Genomic DNA, 20,996 nt, shown 5'->3' with positions numbered 1-20,996 from the left:
CCCAGGGTGCCGTGGCGCACCACATGAGAATTAATTATTATAACAAGTTATTAATTGCCATTTCTCTCGGTTCATCGCCATGTTCCGCGCCTCTTCAATATAAGATAGCTTATAGTAAACCTACTGGAGAAATTCATGAAAATATAGTGGCTAGATAGTTATTTAAAATTGTATTAAACCAGTCATGAATAAATTACCGAACCAATTGAAAAGACTCGTTAATTATCCAGCAATAGCAACCCACACCATGGGGTTTTGGTCACTACTTTGAATTGTTATTATGAATTAAATTTCACTCCCACAAAAACATTGACCCACACATTTCTTATAATATAACTTGTCTTGCACAATAATTGATATTATCGTTCGCTTGTCATGAATTATTGATTTGCTGCTTGCAAAGGACGTTGCTTTTTATGCAACGAAAACATGAAAGGCATGAATGATATCGAAGTTATCTTTGCAAAAATATTCACTTTTATCTCTTTTGAATATCAAATCCTTTTCGTTTTATTTGAAATTTTCCTCTATAATACACACAAACGTGCGATGTTCCCACGCCAACTTTATTACTTGAGTGTAGTAATGCTTTATTCGACAATTACTGTAATATATTATTTTTTCATAAATAATTTTGAGTCATCTTCATTTTCGTGTTCATCATTGTAATTTCTTTAAATGCCCTAGTTATGTCTCTCCGGCAATCCCTGCATTCCGCCATCCGCATAGCTTAAACTATTGAGACGTTAATAATAATAGTAATACTGTCCTTCGCTTGGTTAGACCATCGTGAATTCTCTCATCTGCGTCAACCCATGACGATGAACCTTTCAAATTAATGTTTTATGTCCTGTTATGTTGCCAAACAACTGCAGAACTCTCTAAAGACATTTTGCAGAGTCGACCTATCACGTGCATTTCACATAGGAGATGGCCGTCCTCTTTGCTGTCCAAGTAGTCCTATTCATATACCCTCAATAACTCATCTAAGTCACAACATCATAGAGAAAGATTAACATTGGCCAAACCTATTCTTGTTTTCACGAAATCCGGTGATGGTAATGCGAGAGACAAGATATACAGAAAATCGTTAGCTATCTCTACTCCTTAACTTTTAATTGCATGCTTTTCGGCAGCAAACTGTAAAATTCTTTATATTTTTTGTGTGAATGAAATTTTATTTAAAAACTTGGAGTTCTCTGCAGTGGATAAAGTGTGCTGACAAAATAGTTATAGTTTTTATTCACAGGTGCCACTGTTCATTTATAATAATATTAAACATTAAATGACCTGATCGATCATAACAGTATGTAGGTACGTACACCCATACACTGCGGACCTTTTAATTAATATTTAATTACCACGTTTAAATAACATGCTAATTATATCTAATGGCCACCTGATGTCCAACGCACCAGTTGCGTTGGACGCAGTGAATGGGTTTTAATTAAAGAGTTACCATCATGTATTTAAGATTTAAGGTACGTCGTTATTGAGCAACTGGTCACATCGATGTAATACCTTTACTTACATACTTAATACCTGCATCTACTTGCCACTTTTTAATTAGAAAAAATCATTTGTAATTATTAATCCTTAGTCAAATTTGTTGAAGCTCTTTTTCTTGTATGTTTTATAAGCAATGTTAACACCATTTGTGACATGTGGCAAGTAGGGAATCCAATCCCGAGCCAAAATTCTGATCCCGAGATTTCGGGATTACAATTTGACAATCCCGGGATCCCGGGACTGGTCCCGGGATTGGCATTTTTTTCCATTAATAATATAAAATTTTTATATTTACAAATAACATTGATAAAATCGGTCAAAAATAAATCTAGTATAGTTTTATGACATTTATTGTTAATATTGTATACGTCCAATCTTAGAAACACATAAGTTTAAAGGAGTAAATAATATTGTAATAAAAATAATGATGTGAATTTAATATGAGATTTCTGTTTCTGATAGTAAATACGTAATGAATGGGTTAGCGAGATCTATAATAGTAAAGCTAGTTATGGCCTTTCCGTTTCATACATCTAATTAGTCAGCCAAATATGAAGCTGCCGTAAAACGTATGAGATCATGGTGGAATTACTTGTTAATAGTGCGAAGCATTGTTTTTTCCAATTTTTCTCATTTTTATCAATTGATGTGAAAAAATAAAATGAATCGGCAACTTACACAATATGGGTATAAATCAAACATCATTCAAACTCAGTTTATTTCTAATGTAGCTATTTGTTATTAGAAGTATTTTCTGTCATATTTTCCTTTTTATTTTATTTTCCATAAAAATTGATAAAAAAATCAATCCCGAAAGTTTCGGGATTATGTTTATCAATCCCGGGATTCATATGTATCGAAAATAGCTCGGGATCCCGGGATTGGAATCCCTAGTGGCGAGTAAATCATATTATTAATGCTATTTCAGGACTGATAATTATTTTCCTTACGATCACTTCCACTGACTGACACTATTGACGAACAATGCATTTAAAAGGCCATTTGTAGCCATTTGTAAAGTAGTAGACGATTGATCCACTAAATCGAAATCAAAGAACAATATCATTTAAACGAGATCGATAAAAGAGAGAGATACATATTTAACGGCAATTTGGATGGATTAGTAATAATAATAATAGATACTAAATACGAATCGATGCCAGTGACTCGATGACTAAATACATCTTTAATTATTAGTGCAGGATCCCATAGACTTTTCGTATACATAATATGCGGAACGCATTCTGACAATTGGAATAGGTTCTAGGGGTCACAAAGATAAATATAATGTCAATGTTGCCAGGCGATATTTCTGGCAATTTTTTTTTTTCTTATAACCCACCAAAAATCATTCTGAGTTCTTCAATAAAACCAAGACCGAATCAGGGATTGATTGAAAATGCAATAATTGTACCATGCCATCGGCATGGTCGTAGAACGGTTCGTCCCATTTGAAAAAATAAAAATAGCGGGTAGTGCAATGTGTACTCTAGAATAATTTTTGGTAGGTTATAAGAAAAAAAAATTAAAACCTCAATAAAAAAAAATTAACCACTAATTTCGCCTGGCAACATCAACATTATATTGGGTCGTATAGTATGAAAAGTAGAACTGTCGCAAATATATCAAAATTTAACTAAGTATGCCAAATTATTCTTGTGACCCTAATGTACGACTAGCAATATAATATTCGAATCAAAATCATATCTGTGTGGTATAAAATTGTGATGGAAAATAGGGCTTGGTATCAGAATTAGAACTTTTCAATACTTTGGAAACAAAAGTAGAACTGTTGAATTTGAATAGAATTTCTAATTTCTAAATGTAGAAACATATTTCATGCTATTATAACACTAAAAAACCCAACAAAACGTTTTTCGTCATTTTCTCGAAATGATGAATAACGCACAGATATACTTTTGATACTATACGACTCAATTATATCTTTGTGACCCCTAGAACCTATTCCAATTGTCAGAATGCGTTCCGCATATTATGTATACGAAAAGTCTATGGGATCCTAGACTATATATGCTTAGCTTGTTGCCTTAACTTGGTTAATTGATTGTTAGTAGACAACTGCTTGATGATAATGTTGCGATAATTTTTGATGACCTTTTATCCTCATGTTTGCCATTATTCATTGCCACGTCTCTGGACTTTAATCTTAGTTGACTTCTTCCTATAATAACTTTACTATTGATAGGACATAATAATTTATTTATTGAATTTTATTGGTTTACAATATGACAATTATATATTACACATATTTAGATTAAACAACAATGTGTTTTTTTAATAGTCTTAATATATATTTTATACATCCGTCTATTAACATGCTGAGTTTCAAAAAGCCGTTGTAATTTATTAAAGTATGTTTTATTATAACTTGAAATTTAAAAAAAAATACGGTATCGTTATATTATGTTGGTACGTATTACGGGATGCCATTATGAATCGTAAGTATAATCGCAATTAGTATGTCACTGCGTAGCATAGAGGTAATGCGCGGATGGGACGTAAACCCGGGATATGCAGGGTTCGATTCCCTGCCGAGGTGGCTTACCTTTTTCAAAAGATTTTTTCTATTGGTTATAATATTTTTTCTCATAAAGTGTTTTTCAAAATTATGTATAATTGTAACTGTTTAACTTTAGCATCTCATCGACGTTATATCAATATAAATTACGGAACATCAAAATAATATATCAGTAAATATGCCGTTGTCATTTGGGTTTAAAAAAAATCCACCTACAAATCTTCCATAATTATTATATATCCCTAAGCGCACGACCATGTCAATGATAGCTTTGTAAAGATTTACTGTTAAAAGCTTTTTCTGTACGTCACCGTGATTCGATATCAAATTAATAACCAGCCTTAAGCTCGCTGATTGATCGTCGCGATTAGTCTGACGTAGTGCTGGTTACACGCGGAAAAATGGTCTAATGATTTCGAACAATGAAATTGTTTTCGATGAACCGGCTGTTTGCCCAATTAACCCCTTCTCATTTTTGATTTGATGACAGGACAGTTTTGTTTTATAAACGATCAGTTACAATTAATACGGTCGCCTCTGCTTTTTTTAGGTCTCACGCTAATTTTTCGTATTGTTGAATTGCGACACGATATTTACAAATTAATGATATAATCTTATTAATCATCATAATAATGTACCTACTTGCTTAATCTCAGAAACATATAGTATTAAACAATCTTCGAACTGACAGTTAACCATCATGCTACCGAAACAAGCGCTATCCGTGTTGATATTTTTTTAAATACGAATATTATAAAATGTTTTGTCATCGTGCTAATAACATCACTAACTTTGATTCATATATAGCGTCAGTCATGGCCCCCACAAGAGGGGGGGCTGACAGGGCCCTAGCCTGGGGGCCCGGGATCAAGAGGGGCCAGGCGAGGCGAGTCGACCAATAAATGATATAAACACACACCACAAATTTGCTTCACTACTTAAGGGCGGATGTGCTCAGCGTGGGTCAAAATGGAGTTTTTTTTTCTATTTTCAAAGCATGATCCTGGACATACCTTAAACGTTGTAGACAATCTATTTATATAATTTTGAAGCCTTTTTATCCGTTATATTTATCTTAAACATTTGATGACTGCATAAAGTATTTTTATTACATAAAATAGTATTCTTTTAAACCTCTCGCTCTAATGTTTTAGAATGTAGTCATATTTCAGTACATAAATGTGCAGTGGTGTTAAGATTTTTTACATTTATTAATTTTTAAATGCATTTATAAAACCATCAGTATAATTTATATCGACATTATTATAGTGAAATATTTACGATAAAAAATTATATTGATAATCTCTGTGATCCCAAATTTGACAAGAATTAGGCATTTTATTATTAAAAAAATGGGCAAGATTAACACATTTGGAGATAATTATAAATATACTAATTATAAGCTATGTCTTTGACCATTCAAGTGTAATAAACATCCTACGAATAATGATTGCTTTATAATAATTATTGACCTAAGAATAAGGTAGTGTTTTTTTTGAAATACGCCATTTCTTTTGGCATTCCCCAGTGGTTAAGCTACAACATACGGCCGTAGCCATAAATTGACAAACTATAATTTAAGTAGGGAGTAAAATGATGTTAACGCGTGTTTGAACATGTACCTAACCGATTTTTTTTTTAACGGTGTCTACTAATCCCATAACTATGATGTAAAGATTATTACCTACAATCCACCTTATAATTAGCAAAAAAGTGTTAGACTCTATACCCACAAAACCAGTGTACCCGATGAATAAAGAAAATGTTTTTAAAATATTTAAATATTCTCATTCTAAATTTCACTCTATAGTAGCTTTATTTAGTTGACAATGCATTATCCGAGTATTGTTTTTTTCTTACCGTACTATCGTGTTTCCACATTATTACAATGCATCAATCAGAAATATACATTTTATAATATTCAATTAATTTTATTAAAGCAACTTATTTATAGCTGATATCTGCACAATAAATATCATTTTAATTGACTCCGTACTCCCTATATATATTTTATTAGTACCTTCATATTATTATATTATTAAATAATGTATTATTATTTTCATACCTCATAGTCACGAATAAATATACAGAATTTAAAAAAATAATTTGATGAAATCTATATAGTTGTAATCTAAGTGGACTGTATTGGAGGGGTAGTGTAGGAATGGAAGTTGATTGTGTGTAAGGCACTAGTACCTGTCTGTCGTGTTGACTGTGTGTATGGTACTAGAACCTGTCTCGTTGACTGCATGTAGAACACTGATCTTAACTCTGTACATGATTGGCTCGGTGTCACTTGTCAATATGTTATACCGACGTAAACTTTTGACGGATTTGGCGCAAATACCATATACTTATATAATGTAGGTAGGCATACAAAACATCATTTAGCAAATTTTGACAATATTTTTTTCTTTCTGCAGGAAGCAACAATGGTGGACGCGGTGGAGGGGGCGGGAGTGCAGTTTCCGCAAGTTCCAGTCGATCTAGTAGTCCTGGAGGAAACCCCAGAATACTTGGGCAGCATGGAACTTTACCATCATCCAACAATCATGGGTACAAAAGTTACATTTCTCACATATTAAGCCGACTACTCATTAGCGAGTCATAACTGTAATCGTTCTAGATACTGTAACCAACTAATTATTTGGCATTCATACTAGTTAACACTGTTACTGCCGAACAATTAATTACCACAACTCGGTCAATGCTCAAGACACGCCTGGCGTGTAGCAATTAGCATGATAATTAAATATGGTATTCACTAGTCAGCAGTGAATGTATATGTATCTAATGGCCACACGCCAGGCGTGTTTTGAGCACTGACGGTGTTAATGTACCTATCTGCAACGGTTACAGTTACGGCTCGCTGATGAGTACCCGGCTTTATATTTTGCATCTTACTATTGCTGAAACAAATAAAGCATGTAAATAAACAAAACTTTTATTATATTATTGTAACGTTGTTGTGCTAATATTGATATGTTATCTTTCATTGACAGCTCACGTCCAAATTCATCCCTTATCGCACCTGGGAGTAAAATACCATCAAGTCCTTATGCCACGCAACCAGCATCTCCAGGCCCGCCAGCCCCACCTCCTCATCACCACCAGATCCAGCAGCAGCAACAACAAATTGCCACCAAACACTCCATGCTGGACAAACTAAAACTATTCAAAGACAAGTCCACGAGTGACAGGCACAAAAACAACCCCAACATATCAAAGAGGACCAGCTCGTCAAGTGGATTCTCGTCGGCCAAGAGTGAGCGATCCGACTCAAGTCTGAGCCTTAATGAGTCCACCAATATCCAGAGTACACATATCAAAGGATTGAATGCATTGAGCAAGCAAATTCAACAAACTGATGTATCAATAGGTAGAGACAGTCAAAAGATATCAAGTAAAGGAGTCAAATCAAAATTGACTGCAAAGAGCCAGAAAGAAGTTATTGCAAATGGAGGTAAATCACAAAAATGTGAGAAGCCTTCAAAAAATAGTCCAAAGATGCAGGTCAAGGAAAAAGAGTCAAAGATTGCACCACCTAAACCTGGAGGAAATATTAAGCCTGGTTTAATAGAAGAGAATGTAAAGAATTCTAAAATATCGATGAAGCCTCAAGATACGAAAATTTCTAGGTTATCAGGCAGCCAAATGAAGTTATGTACTGATCAAAGAATACCCAATTCAGCTAGCGACATGAATAAGTTATCTCCAACTGAAAGCAAAACAATGAGCATTCCACCTCCAAAAGTTAATGCAGCTTGTAATGGGTTACCAAATTCTAATTCTAATACTTCGTTTGCATCTACTCCGAGTTTAGCAGGGCAACCGCCGAATTCTACCGGCATACCAAAACCGACAGCGGCAGTTAAAGGGACGTCAAAAATTCCCAAAGATGAAAAAACAAATCTCTCTATCACTAAATCTTCGTCAGCCTCGATGAGCCCGAGCCAAAGTAATTCTACTCTAATGACAAATTCAGCATCGGCTCTTCCGTTTAATAGAGAGTTGTCGAGTTTGACCAAAGAAAATAGTCAAAAGCAGACGTTAGTTGTTTCTCCGATGCCAAATACTAATTCAGATATACCACTTCCCGCAGTCGCTGCAAATCCTGCTCTGTCTTCCCAAATGTCTGAAAGCTCAAATTCTAACTCTACGCATAGTGCTTCCACTGGTCCTCATTCCAACTCAAGTGAAGGCAGTGTCATTTATAGACCTTCGAGTGAATCAGGATCAGAAATGTCTAAAGCCAGGCATAATCCGATTATCCCTAACAGAAAAATCGATACTACAGCACAATATATAACAGAAATTATACCTGAAACTCCATTAATGGATAAGAATGAAACAAAAAGAAAACTGTTTGAAGATGGGTTAGAAAAAAATAATGAAATTAACGGAATAATTAACAACCGCGAAAGAAAAATCAGCAGAGAATCAATGGAGAGAAATTCGGACCGTGCTAGAAACTGTGACAGTCCTTCACATGGTAGAGATAATTCATTAGGCGACGAAGATAATCCATCGATGAACGTATTACCGATGCGTCCACTTTTGCGAGGTTACAACAGTCATCTGACACTACCAGCAAGAAGTTCCGCAGCTGTCGCTGCTGGAAAAAATTTACCTCCTGGATATCCTCATCACGCGAATACAGTAAAAGCAAACTTTGGCAGAGAAAATATAAATTTAAATGTTACATATCCTATGAGAGAGAGAATCAACGGACCGTTTGTCGGTTACGCCAATTCAGATTATTGTGATATAGATATTGCAGCCGGTTACATGTCGGAGGGAGAGTGCTTGAGACGAATGGGTGCCAGTGAAATCGAGAAGGAGCGGGAGAGGGCCAGAGCGAGAGCTGGTGATATCCTCGATGGATACATGTCTGAAGGAGGAGCTTCGCTTTACGCGCGGAGGATGCAAGGATATCCACCTGTACAGACAATGCAGCAGTATGATGATAGGTGAGTTTCACTTTATATTACGTAATATTATGTTTTATTGTAAAGTATTTCAACATCTTTTTTTATTTCAGCAGTTAATCATCGGAATGATCTTTAATATTGTTAGGGACTAGTTATCGTGTTATTGAAGTGAAAAGCGGTAAAATTGATACTTAGTGGTCAACAAAATGGATAGATATACCACGATTTTTCTTGTACCGTGGCGTAACGAATAAGGAACGCGTTTAAAATTGTACTGGGGGCGTCCCATAAAGAAATTTCCGAGTCCTCGATCGTGAATAAGTAGGTACCCAAATAAGTAAATAAGAAAGTAAATTATCATGATTAAACCTAAGCATATTGCCCTCCTCATAGTGGAGGTTGTTGTAGTTGTTAGCCATTCGCTCTGTGTATATAAAATAATGAACATGACATTACATAAATATATACATTATAAAAAAATACTTACAACGTATTTTGTTTGTATAAGTATACTTATACAGTTATTAATTTTTTACGGTTGTATATTAAGTATAATATACTTCTAATGGCCTAGTAATATCTCTCCAGCAATCCCTCCATTCCGAAGTCCGCATAGGTGAAGGTATTGGCAGCATCTTTCACTTGGTCGGACCATCATATAGGTAAGCAACCCATATCTTCTGTTCTTCCGACCTACGATTCTACTAATAATAAGTTATTCATTTTTTTCTCTTCTGTCCCCAAAGAACTGCAGAACGCTTTGGAGACATTTGGTCTTTAATGATTATTTCTTTCAGAACGGAGATATTCGTCATCATACTTGTTTTACAATCATCATCACCATAAGTCTATATCTCCAAGTTCTCTCGATCTTGTGCATTGCAATTCCTAGTACTTCCCTCGTCTACCTTTCGGGTAACAATAGTAAATAATAATAATATTATTATTTCATTACTTCACACGCCGCCCATATTAAAGTTATTATTATGTAGAGATGAGATGGGTGTTATAGCCATATTATTCGTTGAGTCGGTGACTTGAATCGCAAGTCATCTGGTTGGATTTTCAGATTTGATTTCAATTCCAAGTCAAGTCTCAAGTCGAGAAGCACTTCTCACTCAATTTGATGTTGGATTGGAGACGCGTTTAAAGATTCGCATTGACGCGAAAAGCGATGGGGCATCAAGTCGATTGTCGACTCACTAAATGAATTACAGAACCGCACTATAAATAAAAAAGTAAGTTTTCAGTCATTCGATATATGGCGAGATTTTGAACTGATAAAATTACTATTCCTGTCTTACCTAATAACATGAAATGAAACAAAATGCGGACAAAATAGACCAGAGCGATAGAATACATTTATAGATATAATATTACCAAGGGTTATTAAAAAACAATAATTCTAAATTGAATTTCAACTACGAGTATGTACAAAACTCTTTAGAGAATAAGATTCCAAAATCATTTCTGTGATAATAATTAATATTGCATTTTGTGTATGTGACTATGTCTCTCTTGGTATATGAAATCGATCTGGTTTGTTTTTAAATTATATGAACACTGATTACTTGACAATATCTATCAAAATATTGTCTTTACTCCATCACATTTTTTTTTAAATAATATTATTCTGCGTCATAGAATATAGTCCTATATGTGGCATGAGTGTAAGTCAGCGATTTCCAAACTGAGGCCCGGACTGTTGCAAAAGGAGGCGCGAAAAGTCGAACACAATAATGTAGCCACAGGTTTGCAGTTTGCAAGTGCATAGTTTATAAAACGGCAGCTAGTTATAAACTACATAAAAAAGACAGTTCTATAAAAGTTAGTTTGTTTGCAAACCTGTATGAAGATATGGAGACTAATTTTATTATACCTCATTTTTCTATACTATTGTGCATGGCCCCCACAAGAGGGAGGCTGACAGGACTCCAGCCTGGGGGCCCGGCGTTGCGGATCAACCAGTTAAGTGAGATAAACACACACCAAAAATTCGTTCTTTTAGTAAAAAAAAAAGTTGCCTGCAGCGCTGTTTCGGTTACGGGTTACTATAATTTTATAATATATGTGTCTGTGTGATACAATTTGATGTGATTGTGTGTTGTTTGTGATTGATGGATAATTCACATGTAGAATTTTATTTTATAATTATTTGTACTTAGTGTATTCTTGACTAATAAAAATGGCTATATGGAAACAAAAACCTTTGTTCAATTTTGGTTTAATCGAACTGAAGAATAATATAATACTTTGTCAAGAAAAGCAATGAAAGTAAGTACTGCTACCATTCGTACTATCATATTTATGCGAAACGGAAATTTCTGCATTAGATGCAATGAAATCCATATATCGAGCCCGTTTAGTACAAAAAAGCACTTGGTGTAAACATGTATTTAATGAAATAAAGGGGGGGGACGCGCCAAGATTAGATTGTTTTAAAAGGGAGGCGTAGTAACGTAAAGTTTGGAAACCACTAGTGTAAGTACTCTTCAGAAATTGAAATATCATTATTATAATCTACCAATGTATCAATATAGATACCTACTTGTAATAATAATTATTAAGACATCTTAAATAGTTCAATTCTTGTTTCCACCAGTACTGTCCTGCAATCCTGGTCTTCAACCAGCGAATCCTGCATCCAGTAATGCGATGTCAGCCCTCGCGGCATTTTACACCCCCATTTGGATTCACCCCTCCGTGGCCGTGCCCTTGAATGCCAATATCGAATTACGCACAAGAAAAACGGCCGGTAAACGCATCGTCAAAAACACACCCGCGACAAGGGTTCCTATTACGATTAGCAATAAATTAATGAATTACCAACAAGTATTATTAAATCAGGTAACTAACTAGCATTCGATATTTTATATCCGGCTCATTCTAGCAAGCTTTACGTAGTGTATGTCAGACCCATTAATTTCCAGTCGGCAAATCGAGGCCTGCAAAAAGTCTCGCTTTTCAAATAGAAATATCATTCATTTACTAATTCTTTGACTCTGTGAAAAAGTCTGCTAATGGAAATGAGATTTTCATTTAATAGCTTTCTTGCACGACCCCGTTTCGGAACACCATAATAAATAATATCTTCATATAAATATATATTTTTAAATTATTTTAATATTATTTTTTTATTATTAGGGCTATTCTCACTATCATTGGTGTCATAGTCGTTTGGGGATCCTTCCTGATATAATTTTCAATATAATGTAATCTCGTAAAGGATACCTAGGTCATGGCCCCCACAAGGGGGGGGGCTGACAGGGCTGGCCCTGGGGGCCCGGGGTCAGGAGGGGCCGGCGTGGCGAGTCGACCAGATACGTCAGATTAACACATATCACAAATTTGCTTTAACAGCAAAAAACGTCGCCTGCGGTGCTATTTTCATTCTATAATGTTATTATGTACAATTTTCAATAGTGTATCGATACTCGACAACTCTCTCAATAAATTGGATAGGTATATGTTTTAAAATATACACAAGAAACATTAAATATACACATTAATTTTTATCGCGTACATAATTTATTACGGTCATCATCATTTTGGCTGTACTATGGACTGTAGAGCGTTATGCCGGGTCCACATTGGCAACGTGTCGCGCGACAACCTCGTTAAATTTTACGATAATTATCATAATTGCTTAAGAAATTTTACGATAATTATCATACTTATCGTAAAATTTAACGAGGTTGTCGCGCGACATGTTGCCAATGTGGACCCGGCATTACACTGCCTTTATCCTTAGCGATAGGTAGGGGGCCCCGCCAAAGATCCTATCCTGGGGGCCCGATTCAAGATGTGGGGCTCATGACCTAGGTACCTACTGTTAGGTTAAAACGCTGACCAAAGGAATGTCTTTATAATAATATTAAAATTGCGATGCCTCTTTGTCTGTTCGTTTATTCGGTTATTAACTTGAAAACTACTGGACCAATATTGCATAGCTTTTAGACTACATCCTCACATTGCTGTTATCTACCAACTTAATTAGGTAATATACTTTCATCTCGATTTTTAATATCTCACAAGAAACTAACGCACTTGCAACCCTATGAGGTGAGTTGCAGGGTGAGAAGCGAGCGCCTAGAAATCAAACAATTATTAATAATTCGAACAAGTACATATTTATTTGTTTATTGTGTATATCGGTCTACTTTTTTCCATATCTGACGCTGACGAAGCCGTGAGCGATCTCTGTATGAAAAATAAGAATGTCATATTTCTTATCTTCTCCCAACAAAAATATGGTCACGATTGAAGCACACATTGAATAAAACGACGCTTGAGTTTAAACCCAGTTGCAGGATTCAAACCCGAGACTCTGGAAATAAAACACGAGTGATCTGTTCACAGCTTCTTCGTTACATTATGATTAGATAGTTACATTTAAAAATCTAATCTCACAAAACAATATCTTGTATTATTATTCAAGTACCTACATTCATATGTGCGAAAAGGTGATATAGGTGAAAACATAGGTGAAAAGGTAAAAAACATTGGTGAAAAGACGATTAGGTAACCGCCGTGTAATTACTAAATTCTACGCAGAAAATATATACGTGTCCCCATTCAAAGTTATTCAAAACAAAATAGTAATTTGGCTCTCCAAGTAGTGATTTTAGACTCGTTTTAGTTTTCGCTGACACAATTAATTGATTGGCTCTAGAACTTTCTTAAACTCTATTTTCTTCTAGTTTCAAGCTCGAAAACGTAGTGGAAACCATATAACAACGGGGAGTCCCTGATTTCCGGATCTTTTGGGATTTAGTTAGACTTAGCTGGCGTTTCATTGACTTGTCAGAGTGATAGATTGTCTTTCGATTCCCCGGGTGGCAGAAATGTATATGGGAAAACGATTCCATGTTTGTTTTTCCATCTATGATATTATGATAAGCCCTGAATTTTCGGTATAATCTTTTACCGAAATATAGAACTTATAGGAAAATGCTGTTTATATTATAGTCAATATGTATACCTATTTTATAATACTATATCAGTACATAGTTTTATATCAAAAATAATATTATAAATGTGTTTTGTTTCATAGTGCAACTTATATATATATATATAGACAAATACAGTATGTTTAAAAAAATCTAAATTAACCATCTTGGAAGGGAAATAATATATAGATAATAAAACCATTTGATTTAAAATCACAGACCGACAGACAGACCACAGATTTAAACTCCATAAACTAAACCTTGACGTAGATGATGCAGTCGGTAACCTCGACGAATGTAGGTAGGTATTTTCGTAAAATTATAATATGATGTAGTTTGTACAATTAGATTAGTTTATACAATTAGATTAGTTTGTACACTTAGATTAGTTTCTACAATTAGATTAGTTTGTACAATTAGATTGTACAATTTTATGAATAAATGCAAGTCGACGTTGAACAGTCAAAAAGTGTAAAAACTCTACATTACAGAAAATGGGAGCACAATATTCTAAATACACTTCCCAACATTCGAAATGATTTAAGAATTTTTCTTGGGGTGTACCTTCAATTAATTGCAAACGCGAAAGGTATTTTTTTTGGAGTAGTATATTTTCATGATATATAAGAAACCATGGGCAATAAGTAGGTACGAAAAAAATAATATATTTTTAAAATCATACTTTGGCAAGTATATTTTGGGGCCCACAACACACTAGTTTAGGCCTGTTTCAAGTGTAGGTCCGGCCCCATCAATAACAGTGAAAGCTTATAATAAAGCTCCAATATAAGAAGGATATTTTTAATAGAAAATTTTATCCAATGGCATTATTTTTAAATGATATTGCGCAATAATCTATAGCCCACTAATATTATAATGGTTACCCCGCCGCCATGAACCCCTGAAATGCAGTTTATTTCATTCCTAACGAGAATTAATAAAAGTAATCCCTCGTTTTCATAAAGTACTCTCTTTTATCGTTTCTCTCCTTTTCGCACTGTAAAATAATGGTGACATAAATAATAAATTCGCATTAAAACCAACTGCTACCGATTACGCCTTCTTTTCTTAGAGTAAAACGTAGCTATTTTATTGCAGATAGCGAACCATACACTTTATTCGCATCAACCTAAATACTAACACCCCATGAAAACCCTCCATTAAAGTAATACCAGTCGTGGGATTTATCTGGGTCGTTATGATGTGTGCATACGTGTAGCTAACTATTTTTTCAATTCGTAGATCCGATTATAATCCTTAATAGGTACTACCACCCCACCCAAAACTAAATAAATTAATAGATATATTTTATACTCGTTATAACTGAGATTATCTTTTATCGTGTATGAAATAAAATACAATATAATACATCAGTTGGTTTGTATTATCTTCATTGAATATAAATTATGATTTAGGCTAGTAAGTAGTAGGTACTTATTACTATAATAGTACCTACTTGTCAGTCAAGGTATTATTCTATATCCTTCAAGTTTTAACATTTTTTCCATATTACGCAACGAGAAAAATCATAACAATATAAAAAAAATGTGCACTTCAAAAATAGAAAGTCACTGGTAATTTCAGCAATATAGGGAATATGAGAATCGCTCACATATTATCGAGAACATTAAAACAGCGGTCCTCCTAGGCCTATAAAAAAATCTCTAAAATTAATTCGTGGTACAATAAGTAGGTACTTGGCAATAACCCGTACTTAAAAAAACAAAAAGCTCCAGATTGTCAGAAAAAAGTATATTAATTATAGGATGTAGGTAATTATACGTTTTTAAACAACATATAAATCGTACAAAAGATTTTTTTCGACCATGTCCGATGCTAATAGGATTATATGTGCCTCCACAGAGTACGGGTTTGTATTAACAGATTTTTTTGTTTTTTTACGAGAAATGTATGTCAGCCACTTGCTTAACCTATTAGGTCCATACCCTGACTCACACACAAATTGAAAAACAATACGTGTACTTGCCAGACCCAGGATTCGAACCTGGGACCCACGGCGTGATAGTCCAACGCTTAAGCCGCGCGGCCACCGTGGATGTTACAAAAGACATACCTACAATAAAAAAGATTCGCCTGAAACGCTTCTTCCTCTATTGGGATGAACAAAAAAAAATGTTTTTATTTTAATAAATATTTTTCAACACTTACTAGCACTAAAGTTAGTAATCGCAATTTATGTATCCTGCCACTGTGCGATTATTGATTTCAAATAAGTGCCTCTTTATAATAATACGAGTATAATGTTGACCAAACCATGCGTGAATATAAAAATATATTCACGGAAACACGGTAATAATTTCGACTTCCGTTTCGTTTCATTTGTTTAAAACAAGTATAGTATAAATAAATGTACCTATAAAAATATAGTATCACTAAATTCAACATGTCAGAGGCACTTAACACGCTAATTATATTCATTTAAAAAGTATTATGAACCTTTTAGGCGGGATAATGTTTTAATTGTTGTCTCCCTTAATGGGTTTTTGTGGTTTTTAGGTCAGGCCGTTGCCCCCAAAGGTCATAACATATTTCACTTTTATATCCCCTATTAAGCCGAATAATTATGTCGTGCTTTGCTATGCACAGATGCATCTCTCGCTTTTACATAAATATTATGTAGTACATACCTAAAATAATTTCCTAGAATACTATTTTTCTTTCTATGGCATACAAACATACACGATATTTTAGGCCTTCGCAATGATTTAGAGTTTAGACGATTTTTTCTTTGTCTGTCGTCACTGTAAGCAGGGATGAAATTTCTAAAATTCTTAAGTCAGGACGTCTGTATTGTTCAATTGCATTGCAGACGTTGACATATTCCGGGATGCCGCATGATCGAAATCACCACAACTCAACGTTGTTTGACTAGGTATGCAATTAGTACACTCACATTTCGAAAGCTTCAAGTTTTCTGAGAGTTGTTTCTTAGTGTCGACGCTTCCACTCCGTATACTAGGACTGAAAAAGACAGAATTTTACCATTCTCATTCTCATTATTTTTATCAGTCGTGTAAAATTAGTTCTGGGGTTCTCGGTTCAGCAATTCAGTTCAATGATATATGGTCCCAGTTATCATCCACTGTACCTCACTGGCGAAGGGTGGAGGAATCTGTTAAGATCCGACGTAAATAGTGCACACTAAACTTTGTCAGTCATACGTATCTACAATATGCAGATAGTATTGGTTAGTTTAAAAAAATAATTAAACGCATCGTAAACCAAGCCATAATAGATAATAGTCAAAAAATAGTTATATGTCTATAAAATATCTTAAATTATGCTATTAAATCATACATAGTTTAAGATATTTTATAGAAAGAAGAATATTTTGTATCTGTTATGGTTTGGTTTAGTCAGAGTGTAGGTAATGAATTTAAAAAAAAACCACCATTGTAATATGAGTATTCATGATTCAATGAATACAACAAGTACGACTGAAAAAGTGTGCACCATTTTTGTGTGATCGCCCATAACATACCTAAACCATTGTGGTTTGGTTAGGCAGGGTTTAATTGATTTTTAAAAAACGTACTAACACTATCTGCTAATAATTAGCAGACTGTGTTAGATTAGCAATTATTGTAGTTTTAGTTTAATTAAAACAAATACGTATGACTGTACAGTTTAGTGTGCACTGTTTATATCGGATCTTCACAGTCTATCCCCACTCTTCGCCACTGTTACCTAGGGATACTTTAATTACTTTGCACGTTCTATTTCTTCATAAATAATACAATTAGTTTTATACGATTTGCCATTAATATGCACATTAAAAATATGAAAGGTGATTTATTGTTATGCCGTCCAAGTTATGCCACGTAAATATATCGATAACAGTAAAACGATCACTTAATAATGTTAGTTTGATTATAACAGTTTAATAAGATAGAAACGTGAATGCCAGTTGCCATTGACCAAGGTTTTGAAACATGGTTCACTTTATTACTTTAGGCCATAAAACACAATGGATATTTAGCGCACCGACTGTCCTCAATTATTGAACTAGCGTTTCGTTTACGTGACAAACTGTAATGCATGATATGATACAGACGTAACTATTTAAAATAACATTAAATACACCCGGTAAGGTAAGCCAGTTCCCATTAATTTTGTGTTTCTTGACATTATTATTTGATGGATAAAATTATGTAGAACGATTGTAGTATTTTAAATATAATGGTTTTCCGTTAATATGAATTAAATTTATCATAAAAATCAATTACATAATGTGCATCTGTACATTTCTGCGAGCAGTGGTGATGAGATGGTGTGTCAAATAACGCCGAGCGACTGAGAATCGTGGCGTAAATGTGGAAAGATTTTCATCCTGCAGTGATGAACATGGCAGTACATATGCTGCAATAACTATTTAGTTAACACATTGGCTGCTGACTAGATAATTACTTTTTAATTATCACATTTGAATAGCATGTTAATTATATCGAATGGCCACCTTAATCGTTAAGTGCTGAGCGCGTGTGTGTGTCCAATGTTAGTATCACTGTCAATAATAATTATTCTTGCGATCGCTTAGGGCGATAACTATGTTCAACGAAATTGCTTCGGGTGTTGATATATTCCACCTACGTGAGGATGAGTATAGGTGGACGTTATTTTATAAATTTTTAAAATAGGGTCTGCTTAACTCATCCGGTGTATTTCCATGTACCTATATAATTAATATTTTTGTATGTACATATTTCTACTGTTTAATAACATACTATCTATCTCTTTTTTTATGTCATGTTGTGAACGTCTTAATCTTATAATTTGTAATGTCCACAATATGTAAAAATAAATAAATTTAATTGAAATTGAATTGAATTGAAATTTAATTGAATTGAAATTGAATTGAAATTGAATTGAATTGAAATTGCTGAGAATAAAGATCGAAATTAAATCCTGATAATTTAATCTGAATCTTAACTTTTTACAATTAACTCTATTAAAGTGATTAACAAAACCTTATAGACTAATATAAAATTCACTTGATAATGTCCAGCGACGCTGATGAAACCGATCCCGGTTCTTCTTGTTAATAGATTAAGTACTATGTGTGCTGATATTTAATTTTACTGAATATATAATTATATTGTAGCTATGGTTACCATACGGTGGATTATTGGCAGAATGTCGGTCTCTAAGGTTATATGCAGGCTAGAATTTCGCATCTGACAAAATTAACATGTTTTTTTTTTCAATTTGTATTATTGATCTAAAGCAACAATCCACATTGGTTAAGTGAACGGCTAACAACCATTCATTATAATACTATGTAGAGGTCCAAATGCAGCTATTAGGAGCGAACATAATAATTTAACCTTGTTGTTTACTTAATTATCAGGGCTACGTCGTAGAGTAGGTATGTAGCGTATATTTTCACAAGGCTAGAGTCAACCGTAATCACACTAAGCTAATATTTATGTTCATATAATTTTACCTCATAAGTAAACGTTGAAAGCTTTATCGAGCTTTTCATAATAGGTAGAAATCACGTTGAAGTGTAGATAGCCATAGATTAGATGATTAGTGATACAACATCCTAGAACATTAATCGATCTTTATTTTTATATAAAAAACTTGAGTATTTAAAAATAAATATTCACAGATTTAGTGAGTATAATATAATATACCTAGCATGCAAAAATTCTCTATGTTGTATCAACGCCATCTCTGTACGACAGTGCTAGTCATCGGAGTCTAGAAAGTGTCACGTGTCCGGAGTATCTTTTGTTGAGGGGGAAACCTAGCTTGAGCCTCCCGACCCTCCGTAAAACAGAAAATAATAACAACACCTCCTCACAGTGGTTGCATTGCAATGCCCTCTCAGTATACTATGGACAGGGTTTGTAAACAATAAACCATGTACGTTCACAATGAAATAATCAAAATGATTAATAATTGTTGGCTATCTAATGATTCGCAATGAAATCAGATTTGACAAATAAATTCACATGTCACTAATTTGGAAATATTCAAAAAAAATCGGTGTGTGTACTTATTTACGCGCGTTAGAAGTTATACTTCTTTGGCGTAACAAAACAAAAATAAAACATGTGATAAACTAGATTCTTTGAGTAGTTCTTAATTATCTTGTTAAATTACACACTCAAGAAAAAGGACCGCTTATTGGAATGCCGTTGGTTTATTTATATACACTTTAACTTATATTACTAAATTATATAATGGTTTCTCGTTGTTTTTATTTTTAAAGTAACAACTGCCACTATGACGTTTAACGTTTGTTTACGTAAGGAATTGCAAATTCCCGACAATAATAAATTCGCTGCCTAGGCAACGGGACAATTCTAAACTATACTATTATAATGTATAATCGTCACGATTGCAGTATCATACTGTGGCGTAAAGGTAGTGCGTTCGGCTGATAACCGAACAATCGGTGGTTCGAATCCAATCGAGTGCGTTTTTTTTCGTGTGAAAAAATTAATTATATGTTACATGTCACACGCCAAAAATACACTCTGATCTGATTCCCAAACGCGCCTAAAGAAGTATAAAAAATCAAAAAATTTGGTAGAGAGTATCAAATAACATTCGCCTAATGAAATAATATTCTCTCTATTAAGTCTTATTTGACTGACAAATTTAAAGAGTTCAATCAACTGATATATCCATATTTTCATGTCATTATAAAATGAGTACATAGTTGACATATATGACATTAATTAATTCAGTAACATGTTGCAAGAGCTTATTCATTATGAACCCATTGTATCAGGGCTTGAAATGGACCGGAACGCACCGGAGCGCCGTTCCGGTTCATAAAATATACAAAATTATCGCTCCGTCTCGTGTAAATATTAATTTGACTGTCTGAGCTAGATATTTCATACAATAAATAAAAATAATATACTTATTTTTATAAATCACATTTACAATTAATGTAGTATAGTATAATATAGTTGATACATTTGTAAAATTATCGAGCGCTCCGGTTCGTAAAAATTTCCATTTCGAGCGCTGCATTGTATGCAAGTTGATATAGTATTAGTTTAACGATCAAGGAATCTAGCTTTTATTCTT

At 34.0% G+C, this 20,996-nt stretch overlaps 1 protein-coding gene across 4 annotated transcripts in view; it reads left to right on the top strand.

Moving 5' to 3' along the window:
• sick (sickie) overlaps positions 1 to 20,996 on the top strand; it is a 573,525-nt gene that overhangs the window by 419,391 nt on the left and 133,138 nt on the right. For all 4 annotated transcript variants that reach the window (XM_085946480.1, XM_085946481.1, XM_085946483.1 and 1 more), the window contains 2 exons: positions 6,472 to 6,604; positions 7,051 to 9,018. In XM_085946480.1, coding sequence (XP_085802606.1) covers positions 6,472 to 6,604; positions 7,051 to 9,018 — 2,101 coding nt within the window. The remainder of the gene's footprint in view (positions 1 to 6,471; positions 6,605 to 7,050; positions 9,019 to 20,996) is intronic.

This window comes from Rhyacophila brunnea, unplaced genomic scaffold (genome assembly GCF_057557595.1).
Source record: "Rhyacophila brunnea isolate RB1 unplaced genomic scaffold, BYU_Rbru_1.0 scaffold_2, whole genome shotgun sequence".
Taxonomy (NCBI): domain Eukaryota; kingdom Metazoa; phylum Arthropoda; class Insecta; order Trichoptera; family Rhyacophilidae; genus Rhyacophila; species Rhyacophila brunnea.
Note: the sequence above shows the minus strand (reverse complement) of the source record. Positions and strands in the feature narration are given on the sequence as shown.